At 42.2% G+C, this 18,061-nt stretch overlaps 1 protein-coding gene and 1 long non-coding RNA gene across 6 annotated transcripts in view; one reads left to right on the forward strand and one right to left on the reverse strand.

Annotated features, from left to right (window-relative positions):
* LOC142448273 (uncharacterized) overlaps window positions 1–18,061 on the forward strand; it is an 89,560-nt gene that overhangs the window by 54,539 nt on the left and 16,960 nt on the right. The window lies entirely within an intron of this gene.
* Window positions 9,807–18,061, reverse strand: part of PTPRG (protein tyrosine phosphatase receptor type G) — a 755,578-nt gene continuing 747,323 nt past the window's right edge. For 4 of the 5 annotated variants that reach the window (XM_075549956.1, XM_075549955.1, XM_075549953.1 and 1 more), the window contains 2 exons: window positions 11,090–11,225; window positions 9,807–10,660 (listed from right to left, as the gene is read on the reverse strand). In XM_075549956.1, the coding sequence (XP_075406071.1) occupies window positions 10,514–10,660; window positions 11,090–11,225 (283 nt within the window). In that variant the 3' untranslated portion in view covers window positions 9,807–10,513. Of the gene's footprint in view, window positions 10,661–11,089; window positions 11,226–16,084; window positions 16,230–18,061 lie in introns of those variants that run through there. The other variant, XM_075549954.1, reaches the window with a different exon arrangement.

An 18,061-nucleotide genomic window follows, 5' to 3' on the forward strand; every position in this document is an offset into this window, starting at 1 on the left:
CTATTTATCAGAAGAGAACATGTTAAGGCCCAGACAGCAGTTGGAGCAAGGTGGTTGTTTATGGGAGTTTATGCCCAATCAATGTGGTTGGTGACAAGCTAGTTATCCAGTTCTGTGCTCGCTTGATCTGATAAGGTAAAGCTCCTGCATCTCCAGGGGTAGAGGTGGCACACAAGAAGCAGAATCATAAAGATGTGGCTTTGACTGTCTGCTGGATGGGTGGGATCAGGGGATAGTCTCTCTTCTGGTCATTAGGAACATGTGAAGAACAAGGGAAAATACTCTTGCTGATAGAAAGGAAGCTGGGGATAGCATGATAGAATTTTGCCAGACCAATGACTTTTTCATTGCAATTACCTTTTAATTTTTTTTCAAAAACACGAATGGCGACTATTCACATGGACAGCTCCAGATGGAATACACAGAAATCAAATTGATTACTTCTATGGGAATAGACGACAGAATAACTCAATATGAGCAACTAAAACCAGGCCAGGGGCTGACTTTGGAATAGCCCAACAATGGCTCATATGTAAGTTGAAGCTGAAGGTTGAAGCTGAAGAAAATTAAAACAAGTCTACAAGAGTCTAAATATGATCTTGACTCTATCCCACCTGAATTTTGAAAGCACCCCAAGAAGAGATTTGCTGCATTAATCGCTGACAGAAGACCCTATGAGTTGTGAGATGACATCAAGAAAATCATTCATTAAAAGACAAGAAAAGGGAGGAGGTCTGGAGAGACAAGAAAACAACGTCAAAATAAGTGTCACAAGAGACTGAAATTTGCTGTGAATCGTAGAGTAGCAAAGGCAAAAGGAAGAAATGATGAAGTCAGAGAGCTGAATAGGAAATTCCCAAGGGCAACTCAAGGAGATAAAGTAAAATGTAGTGAAATGTGCAAAGACCTAGTGGTAGAAAACCAAAAGGGAAGAACAAACTCAGCATATCTCAAATGGAAGGAACTGAAGAAAAAGAGTGAAGTCCTAAGTTACCACATTGAAAGATTCTATGGGCAAAACTGTTGAATGATGAAGGAAGAATCATCAAAAGAAAATGGAAACAATACACAGTCACTGTACCAACAAACTCGTTGAAATTCCACCATTTCAGGCGGTAGCATGTGAGCAAGAACCAATGGTGCTGAAGGAAGACGTCCAAGCTGCACTGAAAACATTAGGCAAAACCAAGGCTCCAAGAATTGATTGAGTGCCAATTGAACTGTTTCCACAAACTGATGAAGCACTCACTCATGTATGCTAGGAAACTTGGAAGACAGCTACCTGGCCAACTGACTGGAAGAGATCCATATTTGTACACATTACAGAGAAAGGTGATTCAACGGAATGCTCAAATTATAGAATAATATAATTAATTACACATTCAAGTAAAATTTTACCAAAGATAATCTACTAACAGTTACAGCAATACATTGATAGGGAGCTGCCAGAGTTTCAGGCCAGATTAAGAAGAGCAAGTAGAACAAGGGTCTTAGGGTTTGTCTTATCACCATACTCACTTAATCTGTCTGCTGAACAAATAGAGAAGCTGGATTATATGAAGTAGGATGCACATCCAAATGCAGGTGACAAAACTTTGCTTGCTGAAAGTGAGGAGGACTTGAAGCTCAAGGATTGCAGCCATCAGTGTGGATTGCAATTCAATGAAAAGATCAAAATCCTTACATCTGGACTAGTGGGTAACATGATAAATGGAGAAAAGACTGGATTTGTTCTTTCTTATATCCAGAATCAGTGCTCATGGAAGCAGCAGTCAAGAGATCAAAGGATGTGATGCTTTGGGTAAATCTGCACAAGACCTCTTCAGAGTGTTTAAAGGGACTTTGAAAATGACTTTGAGGACTAAGGTGACTTTGAGGACTAATGACCCAAGCCATGGCATTTTCAGTTGCCTCATATGCATGTAAAAGTTGGGTATTGAATAAGGAAGACTGGAAAAGGATGGCTGGATTTGAACTCTGGTGTTGGTGAAGAATTTTGATAGTACCATGAACTGCCCAAAAGACAAACAGATCTGTCTTGGGAGAAGTACAACCAGAATGCTCCTTAGAGGCAAGCATGGCGAGACTTTGTCTCATGTACTGTGGACATGTTATTCTAAGAGACCAGTCCTGGAGAAGGACATCATGCTTGCTAAGCTCGCGGGGCAGTGGACAAAGGAAGGCACTCAACAGGATGGGTTGAAACCGTGACTGCAGTGATGGGTTTAAGCATAAGAACGATTGCGAGGATGGCTCAAGCTAGGAGCGTGTTTCCTTCTGATGTACGCAGGGTCGCTGTGAGTCAGAGAGGAAACCTGGGAGTGTGGTGGTTATGCGTGGTTGGCAGAGACCCCCAGCTGCTCCTCTGGAGAAAGACTGAGTTTTCTACTCCAGTAAAGAGTTCCAGTCTTGGAAACTCACAGGGGTTCACTCTGAGTCAGCATTGACTCGATGGCAGTGAGTAGTAGCGTGCATCAGAACCAACTCCATGACACCTAACAGTAATCATGGCTCCATTCCCATTTTTTGTATTCTAACCTGTGTGACAGTTTCTTGGTTCTCCCATGTCCTATTCAGTCCACTGGGTTTTTTTGTTAACTCCTAGGTGCCATTATGACCCTATGTTAATGGGTTAATGGTCTCCTTTACCCAGATAATCTTTGTCTGAAGACTTAATAAATATTCTCATTAAATTAAGAGATCTGGGGTTGCTTTTCTATCCTAAAACAGTACTTAAAATGGGGGATCTGTTCTATACTTAACTTATGAGGCAATCACTGGAAACGTGGTCTTATAGTGAAGCACAGTGAAGGAATCGAGGGTGTCCAGCTATCACAAAAGATACCATCTGAGTTTTTAAAAGTTTATCCTAAGACAAGCAGCCAGTTAGTTAGTTAGTTCTTATTAATCATTTTATTGGGAGCTCTTACAGGAGTTGTAGCAATTCATGCTTTAATTAGAGCAAACATCATTGTACAATTGCTACCACCATCAGTTTCATAACATTTTATTTCTTCTTCAACCCCTTGATAGCTCTTTTTTTTAAAACAATTTATTAGGGGCTCATACAACTCTTATCACAGTCCATACATATACATACATCAATTATATAAAGCACATCCATACATTCCCTGCCCCAATCATTCTCAAAGCATTTGCTCTCCACTTAAGCCCTTTGCATCAGGTCCTCTTTTTTTTTCCCTCCCTGCCCTCTCCCCGCTCCCTCATGTGCCCTTTTTAATTTATACATCGTTATTTTGTCATATCTTGCCCTATCCGGAGTCTCCCCTCCCCCCCTTCTCTGCTGTCCCTCTCTCAGGGAAGAGGTCACATGTGGATCCTTGTAATCAGTTCCCCCTTTCCAACCCACTCACCCTCCACTCTCCCAGCATCGCCCCTCACACCCTTGGTCCTGAAGGTATTCCCTGTGCCTCCAGCCCTCATATGTACCAGTGTACAGCATCTGCTCTATCCAGCCCTGCAAGGTAGAATTCGGATCATGGTAGTTGGGGGGAGGAAGCATCAAGGATCTGGGGGAAAACTGTGTTCTTCATCGGTACTACCTTGCACCCTAATTAACCCATCTCCTCTCCTACACCCCTCTATGAGGGGATCTCCATTGGCCGACACTTGGGCCTTGGGTCTCCACTCTGCACTTCCCCCTTCATTTAATATGGTATATATATACACATATACACATACATACACACACACACATACATCTTTTTTTTTTTTTGCATGATGCCTTATACCTGGTCCCTTGGCACCTCGTGATCGCACTGGCCAGTGTGCTTCTTCCATGTGGGCTTTTTTGCTTCTGTGATAGCTCTTTTTTATTCCCTCCCTAGCCCTACCTCCATGAACCATAATTAAAAAGTATATACTATTATTTACTATGATTGTTATTTTTGCTGTATCTTATGTCCTCCAAGATATCCTTTCCCTGCACTTCCCTTGTTGATTCCCCTCATGTGGGTTTATGCAGTCATGATTGCTATCAGTTCTCCCTGCCCCCTCTCCCCACTCTCTCTTCCTGTACCCTCAGGGTTATCTATTTTGGCTTTCATGTGTCAAACGATCTTAATTATACAAATGGACTTATGCAGCTCTGACAAGAATAATGAGGTACAATGAAGTCCATCATGGTAAGGGAGAGGAAATATTACAGAGCTAGAGGATAGTTATGTATTTCATCAGTGCTGTAGTGCACCCTATAAATGGCATCCCTTCTCTGTGGCCTTTCTGTGAGAGACTGTCCAGTTATTTTATAGGTGGGTTTTGGGTTTCCACTTTGTCCATGCTCCTTCACTTCAATTTTACTGGATAAGCAGCCATTTAAAGGATCCATCAGCCGATCCTTGCAGAATAAAGCACCACCACCAAAGTGTGTCAAAGGATTTTAGATACAATACTTGATCAGAGGCAGGAATACAGTGGACCGTAAATTCTAAGCACTTGATTTGTGGAAGTCTGTGGTTTACAGTGAGGATCCTATCTCCATTTCGAGATGTGACATAAGCCTCCATTGAGTTTTTCTGACCACTAACCAGCAATATGGCAGCTTTGCTCTCTGGCAGAGTATTTGAAAGTAGATTACAACTCCGGGGCCATCCCAGGGAGGGGTGGTCTTGCCTATAAAGCCTTAATGGTTTACAGATGAGTGTCACCTGGAAGTAGAAGTTGTAGGATTGTGCTTCAACCATCAAGTAGACAGGTGGTTTAGGGTCCAGGACCAATTGTATAAGTTTTCTAATCTGTAGTAGTACATCTCTCCCAATCATGGTCCTCTCCCTGCCCCCAGTTCTGTAGTCCCACTTGCAACATCAATGCACTGATTTGCTGTCCATCATGATCTGGCGATGATTTGTTGTTGTTGCTCGGCTGTGATTAGCCACGACCTCATGCTGATAATTTTCCCTCATCTGGACAATGGTTGGTCTTTTTCCTGTTTAGGCTTAATAACGAGGTCTCTGTTAAAATGGAAAGAAAGGACTAGGCCCTGTCAAAGGCAGAAAAGATTCATTGCCCAGAAAAACACTGCCCATTGAGTTCTGGCTCACACACTTCATGATATATTTCCATATTGATTACTCCTCTTGGTTGCTGGTTTACTACCTTGAGACATCAGACCATATGGACCTACAATTCCTAAGACATATCCCAGAGGAACTGTCCACAGGCCCTGGCAGGCCATTTAAATGGCTGGAGACTGACTGCAGAGTGTCTGCCTCACATAAAAGGGTTACTTCTCTCCAGATTGGTTTGCCTTGCGAGAATGCAAGCCAGGAGGAGCTTTAGCATTCCCCAGGTTTTTGACAGATTTGAAATCTGGGCCTTTAATGTAAAATATAATGTTTTAGGACACATCTGTGACCCATAGGCCATCAGTTTGGTTTACTCATGTGATACAGAACCTGGAGTCCCCATGGGTTGAGTATGAGGAAGACTAATGTTTTATCATTAGCATTGTTCTTTTTGTCCTGGTTTAGGGTTTTCTTCTATACTCATGGAAAAAAACATTGTTTTGTAAATGCCCAGGCACTTAAGGAAAATGTATAGCATCAATTCTTACCTTATGGAGAGAAAAACTAGGAAATTTATGACAGTAAGGGTCTAGCTCTCCTGTGGAGCTACTGAAAGTGGTGAATGAACATGGTGGACCACGTATGCCAAGTTCTGGAACTGTGTGCCCTTGTTTGGAAATGTCTGAGGTGGTTCTTTGGAAGCAGAAGTAATTGGTCTTACATACATTCCATAAATTCTCCAAGGTCTTATGAAGACAAATCCTTTATACCACACAGTAGAGAGAAGTTGCTACACACGTAGGGGATACTCTGGAGAAGAAGAGAATTCTGCTTATAACTTGGCAGCAGAGTCCAAGTGAGTGAACATTACTCAATATGCAGATAAAAATTTGTGACTGTTCTTTCAAGAAAGACCATTTACAAATCAACCCAGCAGAAGTACTTTTTATTGGTTTCTTGCCTCTGTAGAGATATCCCCCTAAACATTTATAGCACCACCATGAAAATGACATGAGAAGATTGGCCAGTGTAACTGTGAAAAAGTAATCAATTAAGGGACACTAGTGACCTAATTTGATTGGATATTAGATCTTTTCACAGAAATGCTCAACACTAATGAATACATCAAAAACCATACTTTATTTTATGTATAGCAATACAATTTACATATTAAATAACACTATAATAGAATGATTTGATATAGTTTCAAACAGGAGAAAAGGAAAATTTTCAGGTTACAAAACCCTGCCCCCCACCTCCCCCGAACAGATTTAAAAACCAAAACCACTTTTTGCCAAATGGGTCAATGCGACAAATGTATTCAGTGACTAAAGGTGTTGGAGGATTCCTATTGCACAAATGGTCAATGGAATTTAAAAAGAAAACCCAACTTTCACACAATCACGTCCTCAAAGAAATAACACATGTTGGATTCTTCTGGAATGGAAATATGGTTCTTGCTACTTCAATACACAGAAAGTTGAAATCACATATCCACCACGAAAAAAAAAAGAAAAGAAAAAAAAAAACTATGACAAAGTTGAAACTAGAAAAAAATTAGCTTTATATGAAAATATAAAATTCTATGATTATATACCATAGATACAAAGTTTCCAGAAGATGCTTATCCAAGCAACCAAATATTTACACTTTTAATGATTCTAGTGATGTCAAAATGAAAGACATGAGTTGACATGGAAGGCTGAGTTCTTTAGAAACAATGGCTGCTTGCTGATTTCAAATGTCCTAACCAAAAAGGAGTCACCACCCCAAATGTTGGAGAGTTGCGACATTTTATAAAATTGACTGTCTCCTTTCCTGGAGATGTTTATTTCTCAAAACTCAAGATATTTTTCTTGAAATTGATTATCCTCTGTAGAAAATGCTTCCCTTTGTAAATATTTAACAAAAATACTAAAAACAGTTTAACAGCTAAGACAAAGCAGAGGCCAAATATCATTGGTACAACTCCTTCCTTTTTGTAGCATGCCTTCTTCCTAGAGATAGTCAAGCCAACAGTGTGTGGTAAATGGCAACTAAGAAAAAGCGCACAGGGTTAAGTGAAACTGCTGCTGTTTGGGAGGAAAACAAAAAAAGCAGGCATTTCTCCTTCACATAAGAATTTCACTGGCACCATAAACTTTAGAATATCGACGTTGAAAAGGCATTTCCCAGGAAGTCTAACTGCTAAATTCTTAGAGACAAACTATATTTTTATTACTATTTCTTAAATTATGAGTTTGGGTTTGCTGTTTAAATTTTTTGCTTTAAATTAGTATTATGTATCTTTGGTAAATTGGTATCTCTATTTTAATTTTAAATACAGTATATATATGCATTTAAGAAAACAGTCATAACAAGGCAGTTGTGCTGTGTCACTATAAAGGGATTAAGGTTATGGTTGATTTTAGTATGCCATTCTGAGCTACAGACTCCAACAGCCAGACTGGGAACACCTCAGCCTTCTCTAACCGTGCGGACGTGTCAGCTGGAAATGCACTTCCAGTGTGCAGACAGACAAATTAGGAAAACTGAAGGGAACCTTATGTTTCTTGACATTCAGACATTAGGTTTGTGTTTTGAATATTAAAAAAGAAACCATGGCTTTAGAATACATGAGTTGTCCTGATGGCCACAAGGTCTTTTCTCTGAGGTCCAGCATGGACACTTGGTCTGAGCATTGCAATTCAGTTTTGTAGGATGTGTGTCTTCTTTTACCGAGAGCTGAATTGATACACACCAAAAGCTTCTCACTAAACCAGCACACATTCATTTTCAGTAGCTTTTTCTCCCCCACGTGCACTAAGTTCGACAGAATGAAACACCGCCCACATTCACACACACACACACACAGAGTGCAAGCGGTAATAACCATGTTACCTAGTTAAACAATGTGCTTCTGTCTCAAAGAAAACACCATCTTTGAGATGCTCTGTGCCTCCGGGAAGATGTAAGCACATGTTTGCAGATAACAAATGGAGAGTAATCATGAGGATGCACTGTGGTGCATGTGAGAACTGCTGAACATTACTGTCCTCCGTGAGCTGTGTTTGGGTCACTTAAGCAAGATGGGCAACTGCAATTTCTTAAAGTTCATCGGGTCAGCATTTTTAGACATTGGTTCAAGCCTGCTACAGCTACTTATGTGCTCACAGAAAACGTCTAAATCATTCTCATAGTGATCCCACTCGTTTTCTTTTATCATGATTCTTATATGTTCTGAAAGATAGTCACACAGAATTGTTCTGGATGATATATTTCCATGAATTGAGCCATTTATGTCTAGTACAGATGTAAACACTTGATATTTATGTCCAATGTTAACTTCTAGTATGAAAAATATACCGAGGGATTATGAAAATTCCAACAAGATCAGACCCAGTGTGCCATCTATTGAGGTGAAGTAGCTCTTATCGATGCTATATGCAATTAAAAGAACATGCTCAATTGACTGCAAACGTAGCTCTTGGTATGATGACACTTCCCTTGTGATTATCCTCGGCCTTCTGGGAGTTACAGCCCTGCTCTGATCACGGCTTTTGATAAGGGCGGGATCAAGCTTCCTTGTGCTGCCTCCAATGGGAGCCAACACACCGAACCAAATGAGTTGTTTTTAAGTCCACCCCATGTGTTTCTGAGCAGAGGGACTACACAGCTTGCGGTGTAATCCAGTACATAAAATCAAGCAAATTAATTTGGATACCTTAAGGTCTACACAATTCGTGTAAAAGCAGTTAGACTATTTTGTGTTGTGTGAATCTGTGGTGAAAAAGATAAGCATAAGCTTGGCAAGTTAAATAGTTCACAAAAGTTCAGTGGACTTGTCCTGAAGCCCGCCCTTCCTTAGCAGTGTTGGTCCTCCAGCATCCAACTTGGCAGAGTACCAACAATGCTAACTCAAGACAAGCAGACCCTTAGTGTTGGTTCTCATCAGTGCTTTCATGCCTGCCCCAGTGGAATGATGGTAGCTGGAGTGGCCCGCTTGCTGGCCCCTGGTCACATAAGAAGTAAACCAGAACTCGGTACTTCTTGATAGCCCGAGCTCCTCAGGTGATGGTTTGCTTCGACAGAAGCTGTCCCTCAAGGGCAAACTTGCTATAGAAGAAACAGATCTCAGGAAGTAGCTTCATCTTCTAAGAAACTGGGCCGAAACGTCTGCTCATCCCACTCTGTACTGCAGGGAGAGTGGGGCTCCACAGCCCGGGGCCCTGAGTGATGACTAACCGCCTCCTTCAGGGAGTGCTTCTGTTCTTGGGGCTGACTACACAGTAGTGTGCACTGCACTCTTTTAACCTTGACCTGAAAGTATCGAGGACAGCTGTTTCCCTGTTTCTAGCTTTACCCCCACCGGATTTTACTTGTCCATGTGCAGGAGTTTCGGCATACCCAAGACTCTGCTAATACAGTCTCTTTAATCGTTAAGTAGGAGAGTACATGTAATTAGAAGGTTTATCGTAAGACATTTGGCAAAAAAGGAAAGAAAAAAATTGTGAACTCTATAGGTAGTTTTTATTCGATGCTTATAAGAGTAATGGGAGTTTTTTGTTTTTTAATCTCCTACAGACCTAGTTTAAAAAAAATCACACACCTGCAAAATATTTATTCTTTTGCCTCCTGTGAGGTTATATATGGTCTCATAAACCCAGAAGCATTCGTGGAGAATAAAGAATTTCCTAGTGGAGCTGTGTGAAATATTGCCATCTCTCTAATGTTAAAGATAGCGCTGGTTCTTGGGTGTAGCTATTTCCGAGAGTCAACATTGAAATAACACACACTGTCACATAGCTACTGTGAAAACTGTAATACAGAGATATCCTTTATTTTGACACAATTGGGCTTTTTTTTTTCTTTTTAAGCTGTGAATATAACCTTGCAACTGATAAGTGATGTCACACAGAGCAATTCTGGTGCCTTCTGGTTTTTCAGTGGGTGTCTTAACCATCAGAAAGGAAACCGTTTCAAGGCCATGAGGTGTAGAGACCGCTTTTATAGCTCCCAGAAGCCTGCTAATCTGTTAAAAAAAGAAAAGATGCTCATCCACTCCATGAGAACACAGAAGGCGTACAGTATTTAACAATGCCTCAAAACAGGAGGGCACTAAGGAAGAGACCGGCACTAATTGCCGAACAAAATCAAATCCACTGTCCTAGCAAAGACCTTCACTGTGTACTGAACGACAAAGGAGCATGGTGGCTGCCATGGAATGTCACATCGGGGCTTGCTGTCGTACTGGATTCTAGGCAGTAACACTGATCAGATAGTGCAAACGAGATAAGACTGCGTTTCACTGTGTGAAATGAACAGAGGTGCAAATGCTCAGTAGGATACCATTAAGACATAAAATGGCAAAAAATAAATATCAAAACTTTTATCAGTGTAAAAAAGTAACTGGGTTATTGTATAACCTAGAGTCTGGCAAAAAAGGCCTCAAAAAAGTTCTCAGTCTTCAGAAGTTTTACAAATGAGGTGCCGGCGGCGCAGGATTCCAATCACACCAGCGACTCCATGCTCTCGGCAGGGTCGGGTTCATCTGCCATCAGAACAGCACCATTCTTGTCCACTGTCATGGGACCGCTTCCATTTTCTTTAGTGCTGACCAGGCTGAGCATTGCTTTGTAGATGAACTGGTACTGCTCCTGCAACGGGGGAAAGCGGATTTTAGTCATTTCATCTGTGGTGGTAATAGTTTTTACGTACACTGCAGCTGTGGAGACTGTACCTGAGAAACAGGCATGCCAATGGAGACCGAGTTGTTTGTTTTTGTTTTAATGATGACCTGAATCCTTTGTTAGCTGGGGACTCAATATTAACATGGGTAGTGGAAAATCCATGGTTTGTAGTGAGCGATCATGGTGTGCGGTCTTGGTGCTACTGGTGTTTGGGGATGGGGGGTGTCATGTGCACTGTGGGACCTTTGTCAGCAGCATTCCCTGCCCATGGCCTCTACCCAGGATGATCTCCCACCTCCTACAACTGCCAGCCATCCCTTGTGGGGGAAGGTACCCTGGTTAAGAGCCAGGCTTCAGCTGAGGTTGTGGAGGTTTCTCAAAAAGCAAACCACTTACAATATCTGTGAATACGCCAGGCCTCATCAGGTTGATCATTTTCGCAACCTGGAAAACATCCACAGCGTTTTCGCTCTCCAGCTGCTGGGACAGCGTGGTGAGGGCACACAGCATTCCTGCAGACACGGCTCCGTACCTGGGGAGCAGAGAAACACCACGATGTAATTTCAGATTTACCAAGGGACTGTGGAACAAGAGGAGCTGAAAACTCAAATTTATATATATATACACACACACATACATATCAACCCTAAACTGGCTAAATCGAGCTTAACAAAAATATAAAGATAAACATGGAAATACGTGCCTCAAAAGTTAGAGAGATATCAAAATACATTTAATATTAAGTGATTATTTTGACAATGAAATAGAACTTTTCAAATGAGAGCATGTGTTATAAAAATACTTGGAAAAATCACTAAGGAGGTGGCTAAGACATAAAGAGCGCAAGCAGACTTAAAAATCAGATCAGGTTGCTAACTTCTACTCTGTCCTATGGAATACCTATGAGCTAGAATCAACTGGATGGCAACAAATGTGGGTTTGATGTCCACTGTTCTCTTAAAAATGATTAAACATACAGTCTCTGAATTCAGTCTTACATGAAATTACAATATTACAAATAAAACCATAGTCAAATCCACTGCCATAGTGTCAAAGGCAACTCATAGTGGCCCTATAAGGAGCTTCCAACACGAGTGGCTCATCTTTTCCCTTTGGAGCATTGGGCAGGTTTGCACGGCTGGCCCTGTGCGTAGCAGCTCCATGCGTGCCCTGCTCACGCAATCCAAACCAAACGCTCGCTGCCACGGAGTCTATTCCATCACACCGTGACCCTGGAGGACAGTGCAGAACTGCTGCGCGGGGATTCGGAGTTTACACCAGTGTTTCCCGAAGGGAGTGATGCAGCCTCGTGGGAGCATTCAGACACCAGGAGGTTGCAAAAGCAGACACCTACGCCGTACCCTGGATTCCCAGTTACAGTACAAAAGGTTTTAATGGCAAGGGTAGAGATTATTATTTTTTCCCCCTGAAAAGCTACTGAACTTGTGATTGGCAGCTCAGCTGTAACCCACTATGCCACTAGGACTCGTTACGACCAGGTCCCCCTTAACTATCACCCCAAGCTACCCAGAAGTTAAAAGGTTTTATACATTTTAAAATATGGCCTATTTAAGTGTATCCATTCCTTTCACTCGTGGTAAAGCGTTTTTTCCTTTGCTGCATTTGTCCCGAGCAGCTGGGCTTGTGTGTGCATTAGGATGGATAGCACGTACAGAATAGCTAGGCCATGGCTTTGGCCCTTTTCTCTCTTGAACAGCCCCTGCCTGTTCACAAACTTCCCAGTGTTGAAGTTAGGTGCTGTGATAGTTAGGTTTACTGGGCCAACCTGGCCAATAGGAACATGTGGGATTAATCAGGTCGCAGTTTGATTGGAGGGCAAAGAGATAAATGGCTCGGCAGGCACCACCACCCCACCACCCCCTTGCTCTCTGGTGATCAGTGTGCTGGAGCGTTCATGCTATTGCTGGAGCTAAGTTCTCTGCCTCAACCTGTGAGCTACAGTACCTGTGGGCCAGGCCAGGCCAGCCCATGGATCGTGTAGCTAGAGCTTGAAGCTCCTTCCAGACCTGTTTCACCATGCTGCTGGTGTGAACATTGCTGAGCTTGAGGGTGGTGGATTCTGTTGCCTTGCATTGCTTGTATTCGATATCCCATCTGGGCTTGTTTCACTAAACTCCTGAGCTGCTGACTGTTGGTGATCCACCTACTGCTTGTGGCTTGTGGGCAGACTCTGCTTGCCTTGTGCCTGGGAGGACTCTGCTGTATGCTTCCTTGACCTTGGAGCCGGCAGCCCAAATGAGTTGAAAGACTTCCCTTATATTCATTGTTCCACGGGAGTTGAGCAGAACCCTCTGCACTGCTGTGGACTAATTAGCTGTTATATTCCTTCTTGCTGTATCAATCAATCACTCAATCTCTCGCTCTCTCTCATGAGTGTCTCTGGATTTGTTTCTCTAGTCAACCCGGACTATCATGTGCCATCACGTGGGTAAAACAGAAGGAAGCAGCATCTGATCCCGTGCCGCCCTCACAATTGTCCTTAGATGTGGTATCAAGGGTCTTCCTCTTTTCCGCTGCCCCTCTGCTTTTAGCACATTGCTCTTTCCTGATACCATGTCGAAAACACACCAAATGAAGCCTCACCATGCGTGTCGCTAAGGAACATTCTGGCTGTACTTCTCTGCGACAGATTTCCTTTTTCTTCTGGCGGTCCATTGTAATTTCAATAGTCTTCGCCAGCACCGTAATTCAAATACATACGATTCTTCTTTGGTTTTCCCTATTCACTGTTCAACACTGACGTGCATATGTTGTGCTTGAAGACAATCACTACCTGACTTGTCTCGTGAGTTTGTCATACTGTGGTGGCATATGTCATGCTGGAAACCATGTCACTGGTATTTCAAATACCAGCAGGGTCGCCCTCAGTGACCAGGTTTCAGCTGAGCTTCCAGGCTGAGAACCTATGAAGCAGGAATAGGCTGTCCACTTCAGAGGAAGTAGCCACTGAAAACCTTACGGATAGCATGGAAACAGTTATTGTCTTCCCACTTCACTTTAAACTTTAAACGTTTTTACCAATCTAATGGGCAAAACATTATGTTACTTTAGTTTTAATTTGCATTTCAGTAGCAGGGAGGGTGACTTATCTCTTAATATATTATTTCTTTTTATAAAACTGCCTATTACCATATTTTTACAGAATCTGTGATAAACAGTGATGCCAGCCACTCCCCATGAAATTTTGTAAGCATGCTAGGCTAATTTTTAAAATATGTGTGGTAATGAAATTAGCACAGCTTACAAAATTACCTAGGGGTGGGCTGGGACAAGGGGGCAAGTGGCAAAAATGTATGTAATGCACATTGTGTTAAAACCATGGTAATGTACTTTGGCCAGTTTTTTAATTACATTCAACCCTTTCAAATGAGTTTGTGGGGGTCATTTATGGTGCATTCCCAGTATCTGGCTTCTTTGAACATTGAGGTAGTCTCTGTATTACTCTACTGTGGGTGTATCCCTATTACTCAATCTCTTATTTTTGAGTCTTTTGAGAATGGGCCATTCTCAGATCTAGGGTTTTAAAAGCTGTATTGTGGAGGACCAGCCTCTGTAACTGAGTAAGTTAAAGGAACAGCACACACGACCTGCAAGTGCTCACCTCTCCCAGGGCCACCGGAACCAGAGTGAAGGCCTAATGTATTCTCTCTCAAGCTTAAATAATCTCGGGCATGCACCCATGTCACACATACAAAACAGGAAGGGGTTGTATTAGAGGCATACACATAACAGGTGGGGGACAAGCTAGGGAATACATGCAGTAAGAATGGGAGGTACCAGAGGCATACCTGACAGGAAGGCACATGCATAACAAGATGCGCGGGTTCTAGAGCTCAGATGGTGGCCTCCTCACCCCGAGACACGATGTCCCCTTATTGACCCACGGTACTGCTGACCACCCCCCACACACCAGGGAAAAACAGGAAGGAGTGCATGAGAGCAGCAAGGGAGCAAAGTTAGCCCACACGGAAGAAGCACAACAGGCTGTGTGATCAGGAGGTGTTGATGGGATCAGGTGTCAGGCATCAGAAGGCCCAAAACAATCTATCATATTGATGCAAACGAGGGGGGTTGAGTGGAGACCCAAAGCCCATCTGTAGACGACTGGACATTCCCTCACAGAAGGCTCAAGGAAGGTGGAGAAGGAAAGTGGAGAAAGTGGGAACCGATCACAATGATCGATGTATAACCTGTCGCCCTCCCCCACAAAGGGGGCCGAACAACAGAAACATGGGTGAAGGGAGACAGCAGACAGTGTAAGAGATGAAAATAATAGTTTATCAAGGGGTCATGAGGCTGGGAGGGGAAAAAAAGCTGATACCAAGGGCTGAAGTAGAAAACGTTTTCAAAATGATGATGGCAACAAATGTGCTTGATAGGTTATAAGAGCTGCAAGAGACCTACTAAAATGATTTGTTTTTTGAAAAGAGGGCAGCCTAACCTCTGCCGTCTGAGCTCTTCGCCAGGGGAACAATGTCTGATCCTTATCAGAGGGGGTGGGACCTACTAGAGTGGGACCGACAAGGGTCTGGTTGCTCTGGATGGCAGACATGCTGCAGGCTGAAAGCCTTGACGCAGTTAACCTGTGGGTATAGTAAGGACCGCGTGCTTGCAAGTAGCAATAATGGCATTACTGTGGGGGGACGATGTGGGGGACCACGTTGACGGGGAAGCATCTCCAACACATGGACGTGAAGGCCTCCCCCCAGGAGCATCGTGGCCTCCCAGGCTTCTGCAACATGGGCAGCGAGAATTGTCTGCATACACGCTCTTCCTGGTTCTCAGTTACCCATATAGTATACATTTTAAATTTGATTCTTCACATGAATTAATCTAATCCCAAACACAATTTTTGCTTGGAACTAATTACAGGAGCCTGTCTTGTTATTTTTCCGAAGAATAGTTAATTGTACTGCTATTCTTTCATTGAATACTCTTCCTAATTTACTTGAGTTGCCTGTTTACCACATACTGAAGTCTCAGGCCTGTTCCTCAGCTCTCCGTTGACCCAGCAACCTGTGTAATGAATTTTTTTGCACCTCAGCACACTTGCTTTAATTCAATTCCTACAGGTATTTTTAATACACCTTAATGTCTGATAAGACACATTTGCATAATTGGCCGTTTCTATCTTTATTGTTTTTCATATTTTACAACCAAAGGACACAGAATGTTGGGATTCTTATCTGGGCGCATTTGAATATCCAGATCTGAGGAGATGACCGTCTTTTCAGTTTTTCTACAAACAGCTCGGTATCTCGCCTTTTGATCACGTGCTTCCTTGTCACCCGTGTCGCGTGGGGGTGCTTCCTAGCTTCTGTGCAGTTTCGTTTCTTAGGGGACTGTCTGCGTGGTCTCAGCTCATGCAGAGAGAAGGTAACCAGTTCGCCAAGACCCCCTTGTCTGATTTCTCTAGGCGGTTGTTCACAACAACTTTCCTTTGCCATTAATACCAGCGATGTGGCCTCTTTTCCGTCTTCTTTTCATTATTAGCTTTTACTGCATTGTTCAGGACCTCAATAACAAAGGAGAGTTATTTTATTCTATGCGCTGATACCATCTATACATTTTTGATCATGTCTCACCACTTGTACACTCCCAGGGTACATGATTCTTCCTCTGTAACACATTCAGTCAAGAGAGAATGGCCTATCTTTATTTTCTCTGGTGTTAACCCTGTTTGCTTTTTGTAACAAGAGTGTTGAATTTTCTGTGTTGTTGCTCTAATGTGGTCTGATCATGCTGGGCCCTAACAGTGTGAGACCCGTGGCTTTATTCAGTTCTGCACAATGACAGATACGTTCCATTTTCCTACTGTGTGTGTGTGTCAGATTTTCCTACTGTGTGCTTTACCTATGCGGACTTGTTTTATCCTTCCAATAACGTCGTGGCATAGCTGCTCTGATTACCACCCCAGTTTGCTGTTGAAGGAACAGAGACACAGTCAGGCTAAGTATAGGCATCCTAGGATTACAAATGAGTTTCTAATTTTGTCTTTAAATTGAGTTTGTATGCAAATCAGAACAGTTTTAATATATAAGATCTAATGTACCTTTCTCTATATAAAAAGCACTTCCAGATACCATCATTAACATCCTATAGGAATCATAATGTTTTCATGCACAGCAGTGTTTATATAACTGGGCTGCTATGAGTTGGAATCGACTAAATGGCAGTGGGCTTTTTTTGGGTTTGACTCGACTCTGGGGGTGGTTTGTAACTATGAGTTGTGCATAAGCTGCACATTTTAACCTGGGAACAGACTGTAACTGGCCAAAGCCTCCTAGTTACGAGGAGGGACCTTAAAATCCACTCAACTTCTTCACATGTTTAGTTTAAAATTTTTATGATGTTTATGGCTAATATAGTTTAGGCCTGGACAATAAATGTAGTCTCAAATGATTACCTAATTTCTATAGAAGAAAATACAAATGTTAAAAAACTTTTCAAACCTACACAGAAGTATAGTAACCTCTAGGTAGCTGTCATGTGTTTCATCTTTGCCCCCATATATTTTAAAGCATGAAACTAAAGATTGGGACTTTAATAATTTTCATAATATTTTCCTTGCAATTAGATACATAGATCATTTTCCCCACTTCTAATCTCACCCCCACCCCATTTTACTAGTTGTTTTTGCTTTTGGTTCCATACATTTTTTTGTTCATTCTGCTCTTTGACTTCATTTAAAAGTTTAGCTTGTTTAATCTTTTCCCTTTTATATATACGCACACATATATACACACACTGTATATACTCGAGTTTAAGCCGACCCAAACATCAGCTGAGGCACCCAATTTTACCGCAAAAACTGCATTAAAAATGTGCTGAATGATAGTGGAACAAGAGGGAAAAGGAAATAGAGGAAAAATGTAGGAGGCAAAGGGCAGCATTTATAGAGGTCTAAATACAGGCATGTACATATGCAAATATATTTATACCTTATGGGGAAATAGATCTATGTGCATATATTTATAGGTTTAGTATTAAAGTAGCAGATGGACATTGGGCCTCCACTCAAGTACTCCCTCAGTGCAAGAACACTTGTTCTATTAAACTGGCATTCCATGATGCTCACCTTCCCGACATGATCGCTGAAGACAAAGTGGGTGTATAAGCAAATGTAGTGAAGAAAACTGATGGTGCCAGGCTATCAAAATATCTAGCATCTGGGGTCTTAAAGGCTTCAAGATAAACAAGCAATCATCTCGCTGAGAAGAAACAAAGCCCACATGCAAGAAGCACACCAACCTGTGTCATCACAAGGTATTGATGGGATCAGGTATTAGGCATCAAAGAACAAAAATGACATCATTGTGAATGAGGGGGAGTGAGGAGTGGAGACCC

Source organism: Tenrec ecaudatus, chromosome 5 (genome assembly GCF_050624435.1).
Source record: "Tenrec ecaudatus isolate mTenEca1 chromosome 5, mTenEca1.hap1, whole genome shotgun sequence".
In the NCBI taxonomy this organism is placed as follows: Eukaryota; Metazoa; Chordata; class Mammalia; order Afrosoricida; family Tenrecidae; genus Tenrec; species Tenrec ecaudatus.